At 35.1% G+C, this 23,062-nt stretch overlaps 1 protein-coding gene across 1 annotated transcript in view; it reads left to right on the plus strand.

Annotated features, from left to right (window-relative positions):
• Positions 1-3,297: 3,297 nt before the first annotated feature.
• Positions 3,298-23,062, plus strand: part of SPATA7 (spermatogenesis associated 7) — a gene marked incomplete at its 5' end in the record, with an annotated part of 30,683 nt that continues 10,918 nt past the window's right edge. The window contains 4 exons of the mRNA XM_039884351.1: positions 3,298-3,316; positions 6,481-6,555; positions 11,132-11,179; positions 17,227-17,360. Coding sequence (XP_039740285.1) covers positions 3,298-3,316; positions 6,481-6,555; positions 11,132-11,179; positions 17,227-17,360 — 276 coding nt within the window. The remainder of the gene's footprint in view (positions 3,317-6,480; positions 6,556-11,131; positions 11,180-17,226; positions 17,361-23,062) is intronic.

Here is a 23,062-nt window from a genome sequence, read left to right on the forward strand (position 1 = left end):
ACCGTCTCGCGCCTCGCGCGGGATCCGGAGTTTGGGGTCCCGAGTCCATGTCCAGGCCGCGCGCTGGGTGCCCCCGGTCCCCTCCTTAGTCTCCAGTGTGGACCTATGTTGCCCCGAGCTGCCCAGTCCTCACGCACAGGAGAACGCTCTGCTTGTGGGTTCACAGGTCCCCTTCTTGCTCAAAATTTGTCGCCCTGACTCCAGAAGGCTCTGTCCTCTGTACTCGGGGTCGTGCAGCCTTTATTACTTTGATAGCTCCAGAGCACAGGAACCAAATCTGGTCTTTGGAGTCAGACCTCCCTGGGCCCACGCTGCACTCCACAGGGGTGACCCTTCGCTTCCTCATCTCGTGAACGCGAGGTAAAACAACCATGTCATAGGGTTTTGGGGGATTAAATGCAGATAAATACATATAAAGCTCCTGGCATATTCTTAAGTACTCAGTAAATACGAAATCTTCCATTTTGTAGCTAGCTCCCTCCGCCCAAAACTATCCAGTAACCCAGTGATTCTCTCAAGTGATTAGAAATCATTGGGAATCAGGTTAAAATGCAGGCTATGATTCAGCAGGTCTGGTGGGGAGGGCTGATATTTTGCTTTTCTAGTAAGTTTTCAAGTGATGCAGTATTGCTGGGTACAGCTTTAGTAGCAAAGGTCTAATCCATAATCACTGCATACACCTGCCCTTGACTGACTACCCTCTGGGTCAAGTGGACATCACAGTGAAACAATTAGGGTCATGTAACTGTAAATCCCTACGAATGGGCCCAATCCAAATAATTTGCATCACTCTTTCTGAACAAATAGCATTCTTTCTTCAAGCCCAGTAAGGCAATCTCTAGACCCTCTCCTTCCAATTCAGTGTTCTTAGCTATTTTAAAAAATACCTTTAAACCAAGCTGCTAGATGGTTCATGTAATAAGTTTTGCTTTGAATATGAGAGTGACATTATTATGTAATTATAAATTAAACTAAGTGCTGCTCTGAATGTAGGAGATAACTATCCATTGGTCAGTGAACTGTATATCCTGACATTTTACCAATCTAAGTTCCAGAAAGCACAAGTCAACATGCGTTATGGTTTTCTGAAATTTTACAACATAAACTAACATTAAGCCTTTGCTGTATACCAGAAACTGTTTCCAAGTTATCTCATTATTTAATCCAAAGAAACATTATCAGATGGGTATTATCCTCATTTCACAGTAAATAAACTGAGAGCACAAAAACTTGTCAAGGTCACAGTGTCAGAACAGGCTTTGAATCCAGCTGTGGGGAAGGTGAAATCGTAGAGTCATTGTTTTTACTTACCATCTCATGCTAGAGGTAGGGTCATAGGAAAGGATTTACGTAAAATTTAGAGTATAACAGTAAGTTCTCAGTATTTGTTTCTTGAATTATTTTTAAAATTAGATTCATGTCAAAATGTAAAAAGGTTTATATTTTTATAACATGCAATTTAATTAGTTTCATCTTTAAGATATGCAGTATCAAACATTGTTATTGATTTTGAATTTTTAAAACAAATATAATATTCAACAAATATTTGGGATAGTCGGTTCTCATATGCCATAATTATCATTGATAGGAAACCATAAATAATTTTAGCCAATGCTAAAATATTTAATTAGCATTAGATTTCATTAAAGATTACCTTTGATGATTTTAGAGCACAAAATATTGAGACACCTAAAGTAAAAAATCATCTTCCCTTTTGTCATTTTCTTACTGTAATCACATTTTCAGGTGTTCTTTTGTGAGGCAAACTTTCTGTATGATTGTATAATAGAAAGAGCACCAGCCTAAAAAACAGTATATCTTGTTTGTAATCTTGTTTGCTATTGACTAGGTAATCTTGAGCAAATCACTTTCCCTCTCTGCACTTTGTTATTTGTAAAATAGTGGCCTGGGTAATCTATAAGATCTTCTTTTCGACTCAAGAGGGAGTGGGGAGAAAAGATTGAGAATAGCAAACTGTCGTTCACTTGATTATCAATATTGGACTTTTAGAGAGAAGGAGAAAGAAGACAACCTATTAGTATAGATTACTGAAAGTAGCTTGAAAAAAATTTTTTTAATCTGTTGGGTCAAAAGAGACACTTATCAATGGCATCAGATTCCCAAACTTCTAGTTATCGTGGGAAATTCTGCCACAAGAAACACCTTCACCTTTCCTCACTGGAGTTCATTCCAGCTATCATAGTGAAATCACATGGTGTAAGGAATTGGGGTGCTTGCACATACTGATGCATTTCACTGTCCTAGCAAGACCGTTGATCACATGGACAGGATTTTAGTCCTAATCTTATTTGAGGATGATTTTTTTTTTCCTAGCATTTGGTTTGAGGGTAATTTTCATGCCCCTTTTGATCAATCTGGGTCCAATCAAAAGATAGAAACCATAAAGTGATTTAAACAAGGGAAGTTTAAAGAACTGTTAAACTATCATAAAAGAGTAACTGTAAGACACATGTAATCTCTATATGCTGCCCAAGAGCCAATGGAGAATATTCAAGGTAAGATAAATTTGGAAGGGGGACTTCCAAATATAGACTGTTTAGATAGGATCCAATAAGAGGATAAGTGAGTTGGACTAAATGAACCTTAAGACATTAAGTTTTTTTAAACATTGAGTTCTGGGATTTTCAGTCAAGATGGTGGAGTAGGTAAATGTTGTGCTTGCTTCCTCTCACGACCACGTCAGAATTACAACTAAACTACAGAACAGCCGTCAGGAAGAATCGCCTTAACTCTAGCTGAGCAGAATTCCTACAACTAAGGACATACAGAAGAGGCCACCTTGAAACTTTTAGGAGGAGCAGAAATGCAGAATGGGCTTGTCCCACACACATATGTGGTGGTTAAAATTAGGCAGGGCTATCACAGCTGCAGAGGTCCCCCCAGAGGAGCGAAGGGTCCCAGCCCAACACCAGACTCCCCAGCCCGGGGTTCCAGTGCTGGGAAGAGAAGTCCCCACAACATCTGGCTGTGAAAACCAGCAGAGATTGGAGCTGAGCGAGACGGAGGGCGGCTGGGATTTCTCTAGGGGCCCGCGCACAAACTTACTTGCTGACAGACTCACTCTCTGAGCTCCAGCCTGCGGCAGTTGTTCGAAGAGCACCAGGGACATATGGGGAGGAACTGAGTTGTCTGGCTTCAGGGAGAGGGCTGGAGTGGCAGCTTTCTCCCAGACAGAAGTCCTGACGGAATACTTTGCCTCTTTGTTGAGCCCCCTACTGCTCCCGGCGTGCAGACGCAGGCGGCCGCCATGTCTTGAGTCTCCATCAGCCCGGCTAACACAACTTGCCCCACCCAGGTGAGTCTCCAGAGTCCCTGAGACCCCGCCCCACTCAACTTGCAGTCCCACCCAAGCCACTTCAAGTGGCTTTTCCATACAAATGATCTATCTTGGCTCTTGCTTCGAACTTTCCTAAAATGACTCAAAGTTAACAAAACCCAGACAAGCAGCATCTGGCCTCGGCATGCCCCGTACTTCTTGATGAGCAGCCCAAAGCCCTGCAGTAGCGGCAGCTGGCCTCACTTCGTGGTTTGGCCCCTCTAGGCACCTCTAAGCCTATCGCAGGTGACAGCCATCTGCAGATTGCCTGGTGGCTCATGCCAAGTGGCTTCAGGCAGGGCACAGGCTGCAGCTGAACTTGGCCTGTGGCAGTGCCTCTCAGAATGCCCCAGGACCGGCATGCCCAGTGGTCAGCTTCAGACCAAGCTGCAGCACCACCCAGGCTGCATCCAAGGACAGCACACCCAAAGCGGGCAGACTAGGAAGGCACTAGAGTCCCGCTAAAGCAAATCCTGCCCCACAGGGTCAGCCCTTTAGTGGCCATTCCTTATAATCAATCAGCCTGAGGTTCAATCCCTCCCATCGACATGTAAACAGCAACCAAGGCTCAACTACAATAGGAGGGCACACACAACCCATACAAAGGACATACCTGGAGCACCTGGCCTAGGTGACCAGAGAAAACTGCGCCACTGGACCCCACAGCACACCTACTGCATAAGGCCACTCTACTAAAACCAAGAGATGTAGCAGTCCTATCTAATACATAGAAACAAACAAAAGGAGGCAGCCAAATTGGGGGACAAGGAAACGTCCCAAATGAATGAACAGAACAAAGCTCCAGAAAAATAACGAAACAAAATGGAATCAAACAATCTACCAGATGCAGAGTTCAAAACATTGGTTGTAAGGATATTCAATGAACTTAAGGAAAATATAGATGAACTCAGTGAGAACTTAAACAAAGAAAATATAAAAGTGGAGATAGAAAACAAAAAATAACCTGTCAGAAATGAAGAATACAATATCTGAGATGAAGAATACATTCGTGGGAATCAACAGATTGGATGAAGCAGAGGATCGAATCAGCAATTTAGAGAATGTGGTACTGGGGGACACCCAATTGGAACAGCAACAAGGAAAAAGAATCCAAAAAAATGAGGATAGTTTAAGGGGCCTTTGGGACAACACCGAGCGTACCAGCATTCACATCATAGAGGTACCACAGGAGAAGAGAGAGAACAAGGAGTTGAAAACCTATTTGAAGAAATAATGACGGAAACCTTTCCTAACCTGGTAAAGGAAGTAGACATACAACCATAGGAAGCTCAGAGAGTCCCAAACAAGATGAACCCAAAGAGGCCCAAACCAAGAAACATAATTAAAATGCCAAAGGTTGAAGACAAAGAGAGAATCTTAAAAGCAGCAAGAGAAAAGCAATTAGTTACCTATGGAGCTCCCTCCCACAAGACTGTCCGCTCATTTCTCAACAGAAACTTTGCAAGCCAGAGGGATTGGTACGAAATACTCAAAATGATGAAAAGCAGGACCTACAACCAAGATTACTCTACCCAGAAAAGCTATCGTTTAGAATCAAAGGACAGATAAAGAGCTTCCCAGACAAAAAGCTAAGAGTTTATCACCAACAAACCAGTATTACAGGAACTGTTAAAAGGACTTCTTTAAGAAGAATTTTTTTAAAAAGATAAAAAATGTGATAAAAAAAAAACTACATAACTATCAACGATTACTTTAAATTTAAATGGATTAAATGTTCCAATCAAAAGATAGGGTGGATAAATGAGTGAGAAAACAAGACCTTGCAAATGGTGCCTATAAGAAACTCACTTCAGAATGAAAGACACACACAGACTGAAAGTCAAGGGAGGGAAAAAGAATTCATAAAAATGGAAACAAACAAAAAAAGCTGGGGTAGCAATACTAATACCAGACAAAATAGAGTTTAAAACAAAAGCTATAATAAGACAAAGAAGGACCCAGTAATTCCACTTCTGTATATCTAAAGAAACCCAAAACACTACTTCAAAGGGACATGTGAATCCATTTGTTCACTGCAGCATTATTTACAATAGCCAAGATTTGGAGGCATCCATTAATGGATGAATAGGTAAAGAAGAGGTGGTGTATATGTACAATGGAATATTACTTAGTCATAAAAACGAATGAAATCTTGCCATCTGCAGCAACATGGATGGACCTAGAGGATATTGTGCTGAGTGGAGTAAGTTAGAGAGAGACAAATGCCATGTGATTGCACATACATGTGGAATCTAAAGAACAAAATAAACAAGCAAAACAGAAACAAACTCATCGATATAGAGAACATTTTGATGGTTGTAAGATAGGAGGGGGGTTGGGGAATGGGTAAAAAGGGGAAGGGCTTAAGAAGTACAAATTGGTAGTTACAAAATAGTCATGGGGATGTCAAGTATAACATAAGGAATATAGTCAATAATATTGGAATAACTGTGACGTCCGATATGTATTGGATTTATTTGGATGACCACTTTGTAAGTTTAATATAAATGTTTAATCACCATGTTATATACCTGAAACTAATATCATATTCTATGCCAACAATATTTGAAAAATAAAAATTTTTTTTTTTAATTTTTAAAAGTTAAAAAAGAAAAACATTAAGTTCTGATCCTGACATATATATGTATTTATTTTATACATAGTAACATGATATAACTTCTAATTTACTCAATTACTTTGTGGGAGGATTACTTTTAATATTTTTTAGGACAGACTAGCCTATGATTAACTGAAATAGTTAATATATATGTATTTACTCAAAATCTCAGTTCTCTTATATCTCAAAATTATTTAAAATCCAGTAAGTCAGTGGTGTACAGAATAGTCAGTATATATTAAATAATATAATTGATGTACATTTTACCCAGCAATACTAAAGACTCAAATCGAAACCGTTTTGAAAATAATTTATTTTCTTAAAAGAGAAAACTTTTTTATCAATAGCTGCAGAATTTTTTCTGTCTGATACATCATTTCTGGTTAGTAATATGATTGGATAAAATTTTAAACAACTCTACTAGTTAAATGAAAGGTAATTTATTATTTTTTAAATGTTCAATATTGTTATCTTTGTGAAAGTTCTGTTTCATATATCCTAATTCATGTTTCTCTTTTGTTAAAAGTCAGAGCAACCTCTGTCCTTCCCAGATATGGTCCACCATGCCTATTTAAAGGACATTTGAGCACCAAAAGTAATGGTAAGCAAGGTAGTTAAAATGGTAAAAGGTTGTTAAAGATTGACTATTTCTTTCCTTCATTTGTGAATTCTATGACATGATGAAAAATTATCAATATTTGAACTTCATAACATTAACTATAATTACATGTTATAGGAATTCTTGAGATTAGAGAATTTAGAAGTAATAGTTTCAAACTATTATTGTGCCCTGGATGTGGACTTGGCTGCCTCCTACTCGCTGCTGCAGCCCAGCTCTACTCTTTGCTGGCAGACTATCGTGGCTTAAAGCATGCCTTCCTTGTTAAAATGGTGGTTAGTAGGTGGTTAAAGACACAAGCACGAGAAAGGAAAACCTGTGCAAAGAAAGAGCATCACAAGCAAACACGGGCCTCTCTATTCAACTGGATTTCTAGGTCCTATGAAAGGATAATATGTGGTATTTTCTTATTTTAAAGTAAATTTTTAATGTAAACTTAAAATACTTTTTTTGTGATTGTAGCTTAAAAGTTTTAAGTCTGGGTTTGTAGGCAAAATAAAGTCTTTTTTTCTTTATGTACATGAAAAATTGTTTATGCGGATTCTTCCAGATGCGAAGGATCACATTTTCAGTTGCCTCACTTATTTCTTTGTAATAAAACTTACACACATAGCGCCAGAATCAAACTTTGAAAAATAATTTTTAAAAATTTAAAACTACATTTTAAATATACTTAGATGAGCAGGATGAAGAACAATATATTTGCTAACTTTTTTGAAGAATACGCATTCAGTTATAGGTATAGTGGCTGTAATTATGAAGCTGCTGAAGTTAACATCTAAACTGCATCCTTTACCAAGCTTTGTGATCTTGAAGACCTTATTTACATCTCTGTGCCTCAATTTCCACCTCTACGAAATGGTGATAGTAGTAATTAAATGAGTTTTTATTTGTAAAATGCTTAGAACAATGCATGTAGTAGTAGTAGTAGTAGTAGTAGTAGTAGTAGTATCGGGCTTATCATTATTGTATATTCTTAAATTGTGCATAGAATTTTCCTAGAAGAATGCATTAAAAAAGTAACAGTATTCTTCTGAAAGGAGACTATTTTTCAATCTCTATATGTGGTTTTAGCTACGATATTTTTTTTAACCATATGCATGTATTACTTCTCAAAAACTGTTTCTAATGTTTAAAAACGTTATTTACATTTTACTCGTGTATATTAGCGCTTAATTTAAGGTTTATTTCTAAATGGTTTAGACAAGGTCAAGAAATTTAATGTCATGGAATTTCTTTGTGATGTACTTGTCTTAAGATAGTCCTAATGCTTCAAAAAGAATGCAGTAAGCTGATTCGTAGATCTTATTTAAAGGTGTAAAGTTAGAAGTTTGCCTCTCAGAATAGAATCTTTGCGTAGAGTTTTGGAGTTTAGGATTTGTTTGATTTTCCAGACTCCACATATTCAAGTACTGACAATGATAATATTATTTTATAATCAGCAAGTGGCTAAACGTTTTTAGTTATGAAATTGAGAGCTGTGTTGATAAGTTTTATAAATGTAATGATAGATTATATTCTAGAATCTCTTCCCAAAACTCTCAGACTTGTAAAACTTGTTTTTAGAAAGGTTCGACAGCTCATCAGTTACCACTGCAAGATTAAGGCTAGGACATATTCGGCATCGCAAAGTTACAGTGTCGCTATCTCTGTGGTTGAATTTCAGAATATTTTATAAAAATCAGTAACTTGTTTATCTCTTGATTTTTATATTAATTTTAAATATATAATGGTTAAATATGTTTTAATTTTTAGCTTTTTGCACTGACTCCTCCTCTCTCAGACTAAGTACTCTCCACCTGGTCAAGAATCACATGGCTGTTCACTATAATAAAATCCTTTCAGCCAAAGGTAAAAATGTGCAAATGTGAACTTTCAGTACCCAATTTAAATCCGTGACTTCACTTCTAATTAGAGTAAATCTGTAGGAAAAATTAATACATTATAATAGTTATATTTGTGTTTAGTGTAGCAAGATATCAGCTACTGACTCTAATGTTAAATACATAGCAAATTCAGGATGCCATTTTTGTTAACTGTATTTGAAATCTGTATAGTGCTTATGTTATTTCCTTTTTACCTGTGTTATCCCTAATATTATTTTGTGTTTAGATACTGATTTTAATTTAATAAAAGTTTATAATCTACTTTTTTGTTTTCAAATGTACTAAAGTTGTACAAAGAAGATGCTAGATAATCTCTTTTTCTTTTTTGGCCAGCTGTATTGAGCTATAACTTACCTTCAACAAAATGCAGTAATTTTAAGTGTACAGTTAAATATTTTTAAAAATATATACATTTGTATAACCACCACCACAATCATGCTGCAAAACAAGAATCCATGAACTACAGCTTACAGGCCAAACCCTCCTGCTGCTTGTTTTTGTACAGCTTGTGAAGTAAGAATGGGGTTTATATTTTTAAATGGTTGGGAAAAATCCAAAGAACAGCACTTTGTAACATGTGAAAGTTTTATGAAATTCAAACTTCGTTGTTCATAAATAAACACAATCTTTTACGTATTGTCTATAATGGCTTTTGCTCTAACAGGCAGAGTTGACTAGTTGTGGCACAGACTGTATCACCCTGCAGAGCCCGAAACATTTACTTATCTGACTCCTTACAGACAGAGGTCACTGACCCCTGATAGAGAACATCCATTATTCCAGAAAGTTCCCTGTAGTCTTCTGCAATCAATCTCCCCCCTGCCTGCCCTGGCAAACCACTGTTCTGCCTTCTGTCACTATAGTTTTGCCTTTCTCACAATTTCACATAAATGGAATCATATAATGTGTATTGTTTTAGCTCTGGCTTCTTTCACTTAGCTACCATGTTTGAGACTAATCCATATTCTTGTGTGTAGCAGTATTTTTTTTTTATTCTAAGGTAGTATTCCATATAATTAATACTTCACAATTTATTGATTTACCAATTGGTGGACATTTGGATTATTTTGACTCACTTTTGGCTATTAGGAATAAAGCTACTCTAAACATTCGCATACAGTCTTTGAACATATGCTTCTATTTCACTCAGATAAATTTATTTACTAGAAGTGGAATTGTGGGACAGTATGGTAAGTGTGTGTTTAACTTGATAAGACTGCCAAACTGTTTTCCAGACTGACTATACTATTTTGCATTTCCATCACTTTTATATCCTCATCAGCTCTTCCTATTGACAGTCCTTTTTCAGCTATTGTAGTGGATATCTGATAGTATATCATCAGGCTTTTAGTTTGTATTTCCCCAGTGCCTGATGATGTCCAACAACTTTGCTTGTGCTTATTTGCCATCTGTATGTGTTCTTTGGTAAAATATCTGTTCAAATCTTTTGCCTATTTTTTAAAATGAGTTGTTTGTCTTAGTATTAAGTTGTGAGTGTTCTATATATACAGGTCCTGTGTCAGATATATGTTTTACGAATATTTTTTCCTAGTCTGTAACTTGTCTTTTCATTTTCTTTTAAAAATTTTTATTTGAAATAATTTTAGAGTTATAGGAAAGCTACAAAGATAGTACAGAGGGTCACAGAAACTCTTCACCCACTTTTCCCTGTTAAAATCGTACATAACCATATTACAATAATCAATATTGATACAATACTATTAACTACAGACCTTATTTGAATTTCACGTTTTTTCTCACTGTACTTTTTAAATTTTTATTTTCTCATTTGAAGGGCTAGTCTTTAAATTTTAGTTTATATTTTATGACATTTATATTTTAGATGACTAAAAATCTAAAGAAAAATAATATTTTGTGACATGTGAAATTACATTCAGCTTTTCAATTTTTAAATAGTTTATGCTTTTTATATCCTGTTTAAGAAACCTTTGCCTAATCTTAGTGACTAAGATTTTCTTACGTGTTTTCTTCTAGAAGTATAAGTTTCAGCTTGTACATTTAAGTTCGTGATTAATTTCGAATTAATTTTTGTGTATAGTGTGATATAAAGATCAGTTTTTGCCAATGGGGATTCAGGTATTCCCAGGACTATGTGATGAAGATACTGTCCTTTCCCTACTGAATTGCCTGAGCCCTTTTCAAAAGACAGTCAGCCATATGTGTGGGTCCATTTCTGGACTTAACCTTCAGTTCTGTTGATCTGTATATCTCTTTTATAATACCACACTGCCTTAATTACTATGGCATTACAGTAAGTCTTGGAATCAGTACAGGTCCTCCAATTTTGCTCTTTTTTTTTTCCAAGCTTGTTTTGGGACTCTAATTACAAGTATGTTAAGTGCATGATATAGGTAAGTTAGGTCAGTGATGATGCTCAATGCATTTATTTTCCAGCCTTTCTTCACTCTGTTTCATTTTGAAGAGTTTATATTGTTATGTTTTCAAGTTCACTAATATCTTCTTTTATGGTATCTAATGAGCTGTTCCAACCACTGTATTTTTTGTCAAAGATACTATATTTCTTTATCTCCAGAAGTACCATAAAAGTTAAAACAAGTTCTGGATCTTTTTGTGATTTCCTCATTTGATATTTGTTGTCATTTATAAATATTAAGAATAATACTATTAAGCAACTAATTCTTCTCTTTCAGCTGTGGTAGACTGCTCAGTTCCACTCAGCATGAGTGCCAGCATCAAATGTAAGTAATTTTTGACATATTGCCTTTATGTACACTACACATAACATAAATTTACCATCTTAACCATTTTTAAGTCTACAGTTCAGTAGCATTAAGTACATTCTTACTGTGGTACAACCATCACCACTATCTATTTTTCGTGCTCTTTTTATTTCATAAAACTGAATCTCCCCTATTCCCTTCTTCCAACCACCTTTGTAGTTTCTGGCAACCACCTTTCTACTTTCTGTCTCTATGAATGTACTACTCTGGGTCTCCCATGTAAGTGGACTCATTCAGTGTTTTTGCTTTTGTGATTGTCTTATTTCTCTTAGCATAATGTCCTCAAAGTTCACCCATGTTGTAACATACGTCAGACTCTCCTTTCTTTTTGAGACTGAATAATGTTCTGTTGTCTGTATATACCATATTTTTTTTATACAGTAATAAGTCAGTGGACAATCGGATAGTTTCTACCTTTTGGCTATTGTGACTAATCTTTCTATAGACATGAATATACAAACATCTCTTTGAGACCCTGCTTTCAATTCTTTTGGGGATATACTGAGAAGTGAAATTGCTCGATTATATGGTAATTCTATTTTTAATCAGAAAATACCACCATACTGTTTTCTGTAGCAGGTGCATCATTTTACATTACCACCAAAGTGGGCAGATGTTCCAGTTCTCTGTATCCTCCCCAAGTCGTTACTTTCTGTTGTTGTTGTTTTTTTTAATAGCCATCCTAATAGGTGTTGACAGATTGCCTTTTGGAGAAGTATTTTCTAACTTTTAAATATTATCCATAAAAAAAAGAAGCTTGTATTGTATTTCTGAGTTTTGGAACTTAGAAATGAGCCCAGGCTTTGCCACTAAATTGCCATGTAACTTTAGATAAATTATTTAACTTCTCTAGATTTTATTTTTTCTACGTATAAAAATTTGGGTAACATGAAAAGGCTTGCCAAGGTTTAAGTTATACAATTCTGTGATTCTAACTTCCCTTGGCTTGTTAACATTACCAAATTATTCATTAAAAATACCGTAAGTGGCTCCTTTCTACAGATAAATATTGTCTGTTCATGTCCTAATAGGCTAACTGGTAAACATTGTAGTTATATGTATCTGAAAAGCCATATTGACATATAATATGTTATGTTATATCTACCCTTTGACCAACTATTTTGATTTTTAGAAATCTGCACTAAGGAAATAATTGACCACAAAATTTGAAATTCCTATTAAAAATGTTCTGAAAGATAGTCAACACCCTTCGAGGACCTTGAGTTCATCAAGAAACATATACTTAAAATAGTAAAAAAAATGAATGTCACAGCCTGTGCTTGTCTTATTAATAATCATATAAAAAGTATTATACATTTTAAGTTTAATCTTTTTTAAATAATTCTTTGAATTTAATTATTATTTATAATTTAATTGAGAAGGATTTCCACAAAAAAATAACTATCAACCCAAGGTAGTGAACGAATGAGAGCCTAGAGGGGGAAGTGCCCATCGAGTGCAGTCTGGCAAAGGTCACAGACAGCAGAGTTGGTTGGACTCATCTCTTACGCATTCTTAGTGGGAGAGATAGGACTTAAGCTGAGCCAGTGGCTACCAGCTGCCATTCAGTAAGCACAGTGTCCATCAGGCCCTGTGCTTGACACTTTATGTTCTCCCTCCTTCTACTCCCTTTATGTTTCAAACAAGCCCTAGTGTAGGCTCTCCTATCTTTGAAGGAATTTGGGAATTCAAATAATTTTTTAGGAGGGGTAGGCAAGAGTAGGGACTTAAATATGTATTTTTAAAGACCAGTTTGACCACAGCACACAACTTACATGGGCAAGTCATTTTACATCTCACCCTCCTCTTTTATAAAATAAAAGATAATTCAATCACCTCTAAAGACCCTTTCAGATTTTTAAATTCTATGCTTTATTTTTTTCCTTCTCTATTATATTAGTACCTTTTTATAGCATGAAAAACTGGTTCAATATTTATTTTTAGGCTTTAAAAATCTGGTTTTACCCAGTAGTCATTAGGTCAGATAATCCTTTTTTAACTAGAATCATCCCTAAATAGGAAAATTGTGCTAAATTTTCATACTGGTATTAATATCCCAAACAATAGATACATGAGATTATCTCTTTTTTATTTAGGTTGTTTAATAAAAAGGCTGAATGTTTTAATACTCTTATTCAAACAAACTCTTGTGTTTGAAATCTGAATCCACCAATTTAAAATATTCAGCATTTTGCATGATATTTAGTTCACTAGAGTTTATTCATTGATTAATTCAGCAAATATTTATTGGGCACCTCCTATGTTCTAGACACTATTCTAAGAGATGGAACTAAAGAGGCGAACAAAATAAAGCACCTGCTTTTGTAGAGCTTACATTCTAGTTGAGAAAGACAAACAAGAAGCAAATGCAAAGCAATAAGTAAATATAGAAGATGTCACATGGTGATCAGTGCAATGGCAAAAATGAAGCACAGGATAAGGAAGATTGTGTGTCCTTGGGAGGTGAAGGCAAACTGGTAAAGTGACAGTCCAGTAGAGACCTGAAGGAGTTAGAGGCAAGTAGGGGAGGAGCAATCCAGACAGAGGAAACAGCCAGTGCAAAGGCCTTGAAATAGCATCATGGTTGGAGTATTCGGGGAACAGCACGGAGGGCCGTATAGCTGGTGTAAGCTAATCCAGTTGAAGGTTGGTAGGAGATGCGGTCATTGAGATGAGACAGACAGCTGCAGCCCATGTAGGTCCATGCCCATCGCAAGCACTTTGGTTTTCAGTGAAGTTGGAAGCCATGGGAGGAGTAACAAGGCCGGTTTAACTTTCAAAAGCATTTCTCTGGCTACTGAGTTGAAAATTGTCTGTAAGAGGTGATGATAGAAGTGTAATCCAGGGGACAAATAATGGTGACTTGGACCAAAGTGGCTACAGTAGAGGGAGTGTTAAATGGTTGGATCCTAGAAACACTGAAAATGTGTGTCAACTGTGTCTATTGATGGATTGGATGTAGATAGGGTACGAGGGAAAAAGGAGAAGTGAGTTGAGGATGACTCCCAACACTAGAGCCCGTCAACCAAAATAACAAAATCATGATCTACTGAAGTGAAAAATACGACAGGAAGAGATTTGGGGGAGGAAGTGACTCAAGAATTCAATCTTGGTCATAATGAGTTTGAAGTAAATACCCAGGAGGAATCTGAGGGGGAGATACTGAGGAGGCCGAGTACAAGTCTGGAGTCCAGGAGAGTTCCAGAATGGAGATAAAAATTCAGGAGTTGACAGTATAGAGGTTGTATTTTTTAAATTGCTTCTGTTTTTTGTTTTTAGAATTTAGACTTTACTAGTGCTTATTTATAACGCAGTATTTTCTACTCTCAGTCAGTTGAGGGAGTTTTTCTATGTTGCCATGTAAATGAAGAAAATCGTGACGGTTAGAAGAATTGTGAAGATTGCAATCACCAAACTAAAGTGTAATTAATAGTCATCATTACTTCTTCTGTTATAGAGCTGTCCATTATAATCAGTATAACTAAGTTAGAAACAGGTTTTATAGACACATTACAAGAAAAGAAAAAAATCCCTGGGTTTAAGCCATCTCTGTTTTTATAAGATATACACTCTGTCACTTCAGACTACTGATTTGATAATTTCAATGTTCGTAGTATCTAAACTAGAATATCTCTACATAGTTTGTTAAATTGTTTAAATAATTCCATATTCTAATGCATTAGAAAAGCTTTATTTTTATAGCAGTTTTATTGACAAAAATTTTTCATACCATAAAGTACATTGATTTTTACTGTCTAAAATATTGTGCAACTACCACCACAAACCAATTTTAGAATATTTTCATCACCCTCGAAAGGTTCTTTGTACCCATTTGCAGCTGCTGCCTCTCCCACCCCTAGCCTTAGGCAACCACTAATCTACTTTCTCTACATATTTGCCTTTTCTGGACATTTCATATAAATGAAATCATTTTTGTGGTTTTTTTTACATTAGAATTTTCACTTTGCATAATGTTTTTGAGGACATCTATGTCCTAGCCTGTATCTGTACTTAATTCCCTTTATATTAAGCAGTATTCCATTGTATGGATAATACCAGATTTTGTCTGTTCATCAGATGCTCAACATTTGCATTTGTTTCTGTTTTTTGGGATATTATTAATAGTGCTGCTATGAAAATTTATGTACAAGTCTTTGTGTGGATATATGTTTTCATTTGGCTATTTGGTATATACCTGACGATGGAATTGCTAAGTCATATGATAAATTACTATATTTAACTTTTTAAGAAATTGCCAAACTGTTTTCCAAAGTGACTGTACCATTTTACAGTCCCACCTCCAATATATTAGGATTTCAATTACTCCATGTCCTTGCTAACACTTGTTATTGATGCCCATTTTGGTTATAACCATTCTAGTGGGTGTGAAGTGGTATCTCATTGTGGTTTTAATTTGCATTTCTCTCATAATTAATGATATAGAGCATTTTTTTCATATGCTTATTGGCCAAGTTTGGTAAATATTCAAATTTTTTGCCCTTATTTTATTTGGGTTATTTATCTTATTATTGAATTGTATATTATTTATATATTTTGGATAGAAGTCTTTTATTAGATATATGATTTACAAATATTTTTCCCCATCTGTGGCTTTTTTTTTATTTTCTTCTGGGTGTGTCTTTTGAAAAAGTTTTTTGTTTTGATTAAGTCTAATCATTTGTGTGTGTGTGTGTGTGTGTGTGTGTGTGTGCGCGTGCGTGCTTTTGGTGTTATATCCAAGAAATCTTTTGCCTAACCTAAAGTCTTGAAGGTTTACACCTATGTTTTCATCTGAGAGTTTTATAGTTTGAGCCCTTACATTTAGGTCAGTGATCCATTTGGAGTAGATTTTTGTGTATGGTACAAGGAGGCTTTACTTAAATCAATAGGTTGGATAGATTTGGAAATATGGAAGCATTTAATAATGATAGTATCTGAGGACTCTGTCATGTTTTTTTACTCTCTTGTTTTAGCTATGAGTAAGATAATAGATCTGAGAAAGTTCTATTTAATTTATTCCACAATCATTCTCATCTGGTATAAAATAGTTAATATGTTCATTAAGCAAGTATTTGAGGATAGAATAAGCTAAAAGTGATATTTCGGTCTACATTTTAAATGAAAGATAAAACATTTACTTTAGCATGTTTATAAATTTCGTTAAGAATTATAGTTGAAACTTTAAATATACATATAAATTACTTTTGTTTTTTCAGCATGTAGAAATTTTTATAAATTCTGATTCAAATCAGGGGGATTCAAAACTTAAAATCGTCTTGTCTATTAAGTTGGGATAGATTCTAATAAAAAAATACATGTTAAAATTTTATTTTTATATGAAAATACAAGTTATTCTACTTATGGTGAACCTTCTAACTCTGAAATTTGACTAGCCTTTATTCACCATTTTCAGTCCTTATATAATAAGTCTTTGCTAACAACTCAGTACCTGCCATCAGGCACACCAAAGTGTGCTTTTTTTGTTTGTTTGTGTTTTCAAATGAATAGCAGATAAGAGAAAAAAATTCAGTTATCCCAATTGATGATAATGTTGTAAAATTTTATGTCATTTTTTTAAAGTCATATAAAACTTAAATTTTATAGCATGTGATAGTATTGACAATCACATTTCATTTAGGAGAGAGTCTGTGGACTAATTCTAACTGCAGTTGGCGAGAGTCACAAACAACACAATCAGGCATTTTTAACCTTCTGTATCTCTATGAACATCTCGAAGAACTGCTTACTTGACGCCTTAGGTTTGGCCATTTTGTTGCATCTCGCTTGTGCGCTTTAAATAATCAATGCATTTCAAGTTTATGTAAACTCAATGTTTATTATCTTTGCTTCTCTTTATACAGAAAAGTATATGGATTTTTATTTACATAGTAGTATAAACAGTTTTAGCAAGGAAAAAAAATATACCCTTTATTAAGTTTTCCAAGACCAAAAAATTAATTTTTCTATTTTATTCTATATTTCAAAAGATTTGTTTTTCCCATCAGATGCAGACCAACAACGAAGAGAGAAACTCAAAAAGGAATTAGCACGATGTGAAAGGGAATTGAAATTAAGTAAAACTGAAGTGCAGGCCAGTTCTAAAAATAATTCCAAGTCATTATTTAACACTCTACAAAAGGTAAGATAGTATTTTTACCTTTTAAAAGCAGATGTTTCTAAGGTACTTCGTTAGTGGTACAGCCTGATTTTTTGGTGACATGTGTGCTCTACGTCAGAGTCAGTAAACTTTCTGTAAAGAGCTGCGTAGTAAATATTTTACCCTTCTTGGGCCACACAGCCTCTGTCACAACCATCGGGCCATTGCAAAACAGCCACAGACAATACATAAATGAGTGGGCCTGACTGTGTTCCATCAAAACTTTACTAACAAAAAAGACTGTGGGCCAGAGTAGGCTTACAGGCTAGTTTGCTAAGAGGATTTTTTTTTCCCTTTCTCACGAATGCATGTTCGTTTTATCAAATGCTTTTTCTGCATTTTTTCAAATGAATGGTATAATGTTTTTTAATGTTAATGTAGTGAATCACAACTGAATTTCGAATGTTAAACTAACCTTGCATCCTTAGTATAAACACTACTTTGTCATGATTCATTACTGTTTGCATACATTGCTGGATACAGTTGCTAATATTTTGCTTCGGATTTTAGCATCTCTGTTTATTATTAATATTGACCTGTCATTTGCCTTTTTTCTATGTCAGGATATGCTAGCCTCATAAAATTACCTGGGCACTATTTCCTCTTTTTCTATGCTTTAGAATAGTTTATGTAAGGTTGAAATTATTTGTTCCTTAAATTCGATGGAATTCAATATTAAAATTATCTGGACCTAGAGTTTTCTTTGTGAGAAGATTTTTGACTACTGATTCCATTTTTGAAATCCTTATATAACTATTTTTATAAGTTGTGTTTACGAAGTTGTCCATGTCACCTACATTTTCAAATTTTTGGCATAGACTTGTTTATAATATTCTTTTAGTCTCTCTCTGGAATGTGTATTATTTCCCCACTCTTATTCCTAATGTTATTTGTGCCTTCATTCTTGAGTACTCTCACCAGAGATTTGTCAGTTTTATTAATCTTTTTAAAAGGTACAATTTTTTTTTCTTTGTTAATCCTCTATGTTGTATTTTGTCTTCTATTTTGTTAATATCCACTCATCGTTATTTTCCTCTTTGGCTTTCTTTGCATTTATTTTGATGTACTTTTTTCTACTTTAGTTTCGTTTATTTTCAGCCACACGTCTTTCAGAGGTATGAGTATTTTTAAGAATCTAAATTTTCCTCCAACTGCTACTTACTTGCATCCCACAAGTTTCTATATGAGGCATTTTTCTTATGGTTCAATTCAAAACATTTTACAGTTTCCATTATAATTTCTTCTTTAACACAGGAATCATTTAGAAGTGTTTCTTAATCTCTAAATGTATTTTTTCCCAGTTTTCTTTTTGTTACAGATGCCTAGCCTAATTATATTATGATCAGGGAATATCTATATAATACCCATTTCTTGAAATTTGTTGAGACTTGTTTTATAGTACAGTAGGTGGATAATTTTTTTAACGTACTGTGTCATTATGTGTTTGAAAATAAAATATATTCTATAGTTATATGCAGTATTTAATATATAGTATAGTGTGTCCATTAGATTAAACTTAATATCTTAGAGATGTTCAAATCTTATTGATTTTTTGTCTAATTAATCTATTATTTATTAAGAGAAATCTTCCACAAGAGCATGTATTTAGATTGTTTTCAAAAATTAATACCACCAATTTTTGTTTTATATATTTTGAGTTTATATTATTTCATAATACAGATTAAGAGATATATTTTCTTGGTAAATCAAGGCTTTTATCACTGTGCTTTGAACTTCTTTACCTTAATGTTATTTGTATTAGTTTCTGATAATGATATAGTTAAATCAACTTTCTTTTGATTAGCATTCCTTTGGTATATCTTTTTCCATTTTTTATTCTTAATGTTTTAGATAGGTCCCATAGTTTTAGGTGGGTCACATTATTCCCTCTGATAGTCTTTGTCTTTTAAGTGGAGCATTTAGTATGTTCTTTCTTCTGCCTTCTTGTCTTGTGCTGTTTGATCCACAGTAATAGGCAGAATTCTAAATGACACCCCCACAATGACCTACATCCATAAACAGTCTCTGCTCTTGAATATAGGCAGGACCTGTAACTTGCTTCTAACCAACAGAATATGGCGAAGGTGATGGACTATCCCTTCCATATGATGTTACATGGTGAAAGTGAAAGGGATTTCTCTCTATAGAGTAAGGTTTTCCTCCTTCCTTAAGAGAGGGAAATGGGCTGGGAGGAGTTTCTGCTGCGGCTACTGCAGAAATGGCTTTCTCCTCCCCTAGCCACATGGAAGGAACGAGGGAAGGGGGAAGCTTTCTTAGGGTTCTCCCTGCTCTTGCCTGTGAGCTCCTGGTGCAGTTCCTGGAGGAGAAGCCAGCAGGAGGACACAAACTCCCCACGTCTCTGAGGCTGCCCACTCTCACGCGAGTCTACTCTCTCTTCAGCAGTTAGCCAAAATCTTATAGCGTCATCTTCTTTCTAGTTTATGTGGCACTCGGTAGCATCTGTCCCAAATGAACAAATGCTCGGGTCCTGTTTCCCGGCGGGTGCCTATCTCTCTAGTTTTTAAGTTATTTGCTCTGTGACCTTAGTCTGCTCATTAATTCAAGAAAAACTATTAATTTGCAGCTCATCCGGCTTTTTTCTTGTTGTAATAGTTCTCGGCTGACACTGGAAATCTGATTTATTTTTGTATGTAGTGGTTTCTTTTCTAAACTTTTTAATTTTGAAAACTTTAGCATCTACAAAAATAGTCATTTAATGAACCCAAATGTTCTTGTCCCCCAGATGTAGCAGTGACCAGACTCATTTCATCTATATCCTCACTCACTGCCCCCACCCCAGATTATTTTGATACAGATCCCAGATATCATATAACTTTATCCATAATTATTTCCATATGTATCCAAAAGATAGACCATAATACCATTAACGTGCCTTAAAAATTAATGATTCTTTAATATCATCAAATACCCACTGTTCAGATTTTCCCATTGTCTTATATATTTTTTTCAGTTAATTAGGATTGGTATCTAAATAATTTCAACTAATCGATAGATTTATTTTAATCCAAAGCTTCTCCTTCTCCCACCTTTTTATGTATTAGAAAAAAATAAGTCATTTGTCTTAGCTTAAGGCTTTTGTGGACCATCTGACTAAGGCAAATTTAGGCCACAAGCTTATGTGGGGGCAGCGTACGATTTCAAATTCTCAAAGGCTAGTTCTCCCTTTCCACTCAGTGCCAGTGTTCAAGATAGGCAAGTTTTTTGCAAGTCACCTAGTTGGGGTGTAGCCATTGAGAGGATCCAGATTCATGAGCATGGTCTCCTAAGCTGTCGAGATCAGTCTCTGAGCTTCATTTTCTGTCCCCCAGTACCCGCGATGTGATAAAAACTATGGCCTATTAATATAAGTGAGTTTCACTGCTCTACTTACTAGGTATTATGTGCCATATATTTGATTCCAGCTCTTTCAATTGTACGTGAAATTGTGACATATCAGTAGGCAGGGGAACGACTAAGGGCATTTGTACTATTATAATGAATGCAGATTTTTTTCTTTGAGAAGTAAGGGAGCCATAGAGCAGTTTGGGGGAAGTTAAATCATCACACTGACACTTTACAAAGACCATACTGGCAGCAAGGAAAGACAGACTGACTATGAGTCAGTTGCAGTAATCTGGGGAAGAAATGGTTAAGACCTGATCCAAGACAGCAGAAGGAACACAAGGAATATATTTAGGAGATATTTAGAAAGTAAAATCCCCAGGACTTGGTGTCCTGGGATGTGAAGAGCAATAAGCTGAAATTAAAGAGGTTCCCAGGTTTCTGGCCTGGGCAACTGGGAAGATGGTGATATATCATTCACTGAAGTAATGATAATGGAACAAAGTGCAGCGTCTTCTTTGGACGGGTGGATAATGTAAGGTATGAGTCTACTCGTTTGGACGTGCTTGACTTGAGGTGCCTTTGGAATAGCTAACATATTCAGTAGAGAGCTGATATGTGCATCTGCGTCAGGAAAGAGGTCTGGGCTGAAAATAGATTTGGGAGTCATCAGGGAAGCTGCAGTATGCTTGAGAGCCCCCAGGGCTGTTATATAGATTAAAAGGACTGGGAATAGAGCTGCTTCCTTTAGAATAGATTTACTATATGCTGTGATATCATTTTGCCATCTGGGAATCTGTGCATCAATATTTAACTCAGTGTATTTCCATTTTTAGTGATTGTACTTTTTAACTGAAAATTTAAAATATTTTGCTATTATCCAGTATTTTGAATATAAAGTAATAATTGTATTTTGAGATAAGAATGGGTTTTGTTGAAAATAAACTATAAAATTAAATCTGTAAATGTAAGATATTTTCTATTCATTTTTCCTTTAGCTACTGTAACACTTCCATAAAGGACTTTTTTAATATTTTAATCTTAATGTATTTTTTACTTCATTTAGAATTCACAGTAACTTGCAGTTTGCCTACATTTTTATAAGCATTGATAATAAATATTTAGACACATTCAAATTAAAATTATTATTTTGAGCATAATATTTGATAATTGGATGTGTTTTCTGGTTAACAGACACCTAAGTTATAATCTGCATTTACTGAAAAGTTGGCTACAGTTAAGAGGAAAATGCTAACTTTAGCCTCTGGACATATTACCTATTTACGTACATGAGTTCATATAATCAGAAATCTTGTAATTGCCCATACTCTCATGCTAGTTTCTTTTTCTCACACTTTGCCCACACGCTATCACCTCAGGACCCTCATGTGCCTTTCTAGTCTGCACCTTGTACCCCCCGCCAGTTATTCACTCACTCACATCACTGGGGAAGCACCCACTATGTGCTATTAAGATTAAATGAATATGTGGATGCAATCCATATTCCTAAGTAAATCTATTTTAAAAAGCAGTATAAAGCAATGGAAATCAAGAGCTATCAGTTTCTTTTATAAAATATACTTTGAAACTTTTTTGCAAAACAAAGGTTAACCAAAGTTTTAAATAATTCGTACCCATCCTGTTCTGAAATTGAATTGAAGCCTCAACTGTTTTAAAACCTGACAGCTGGAAAATCTTAGTATGCCATTTCTTCTGACATTATACCCGAAAAAGATCGATTTAGTTAGTACTCAGTCATTCTGTGGTTGTAAAATTGGATAGGTGTTCTTGTCATAAAAACATGTAAACTATGCAACGATTATCACTTTGAACTGGTTACAACAAATTGCGTCGAACTGTAAGGGTGACGTAAGAATTTGAAAGTGGTCAGATTACCACCAGAATTTTTGTTCAATTGACGTATAATTGATGAACATTTTCTGATTTTAGAACTTTACAGTACTATTCAAATTTTGGCAAATTTATCAGTGCGTTACATATTTTCTATGAAAATTATATCCATCCAACCTTGCTGATATTTATGGCTAAAGAAAACAATTATATAATCTCAAAAAAGCAAATTGGCACAGTTGATTTCATACTGTGTTCTACTGGTTTTCAAGAGGAAAAAAAAAGATACATGGTAGGGATTATGAGACATAAAAATACAGAAAAGTTTCCTGCCTTCAGTCAGTTCAAAAGCAGTTTTTCCAGCCCATTGCAGACAGATGAGAGTATATTTCTGCCTTTAAAGACTTTCTTTGGTGTTCTGTTTTGTTTATTAAATAACCATCAGTGATAAGAATTCTCTTACAATCTAATGCCGCATGCATTTCTCCTGC

Source organism: Pteropus medius, unplaced genomic scaffold (genome assembly GCF_902729225.1).
Source record: "Pteropus medius unplaced genomic scaffold, Ma_sr-lr_union100, whole genome shotgun sequence".
NCBI classification, from domain to species: domain Eukaryota; kingdom Metazoa; phylum Chordata; class Mammalia; order Chiroptera; family Pteropodidae; genus Pteropus; species Pteropus medius.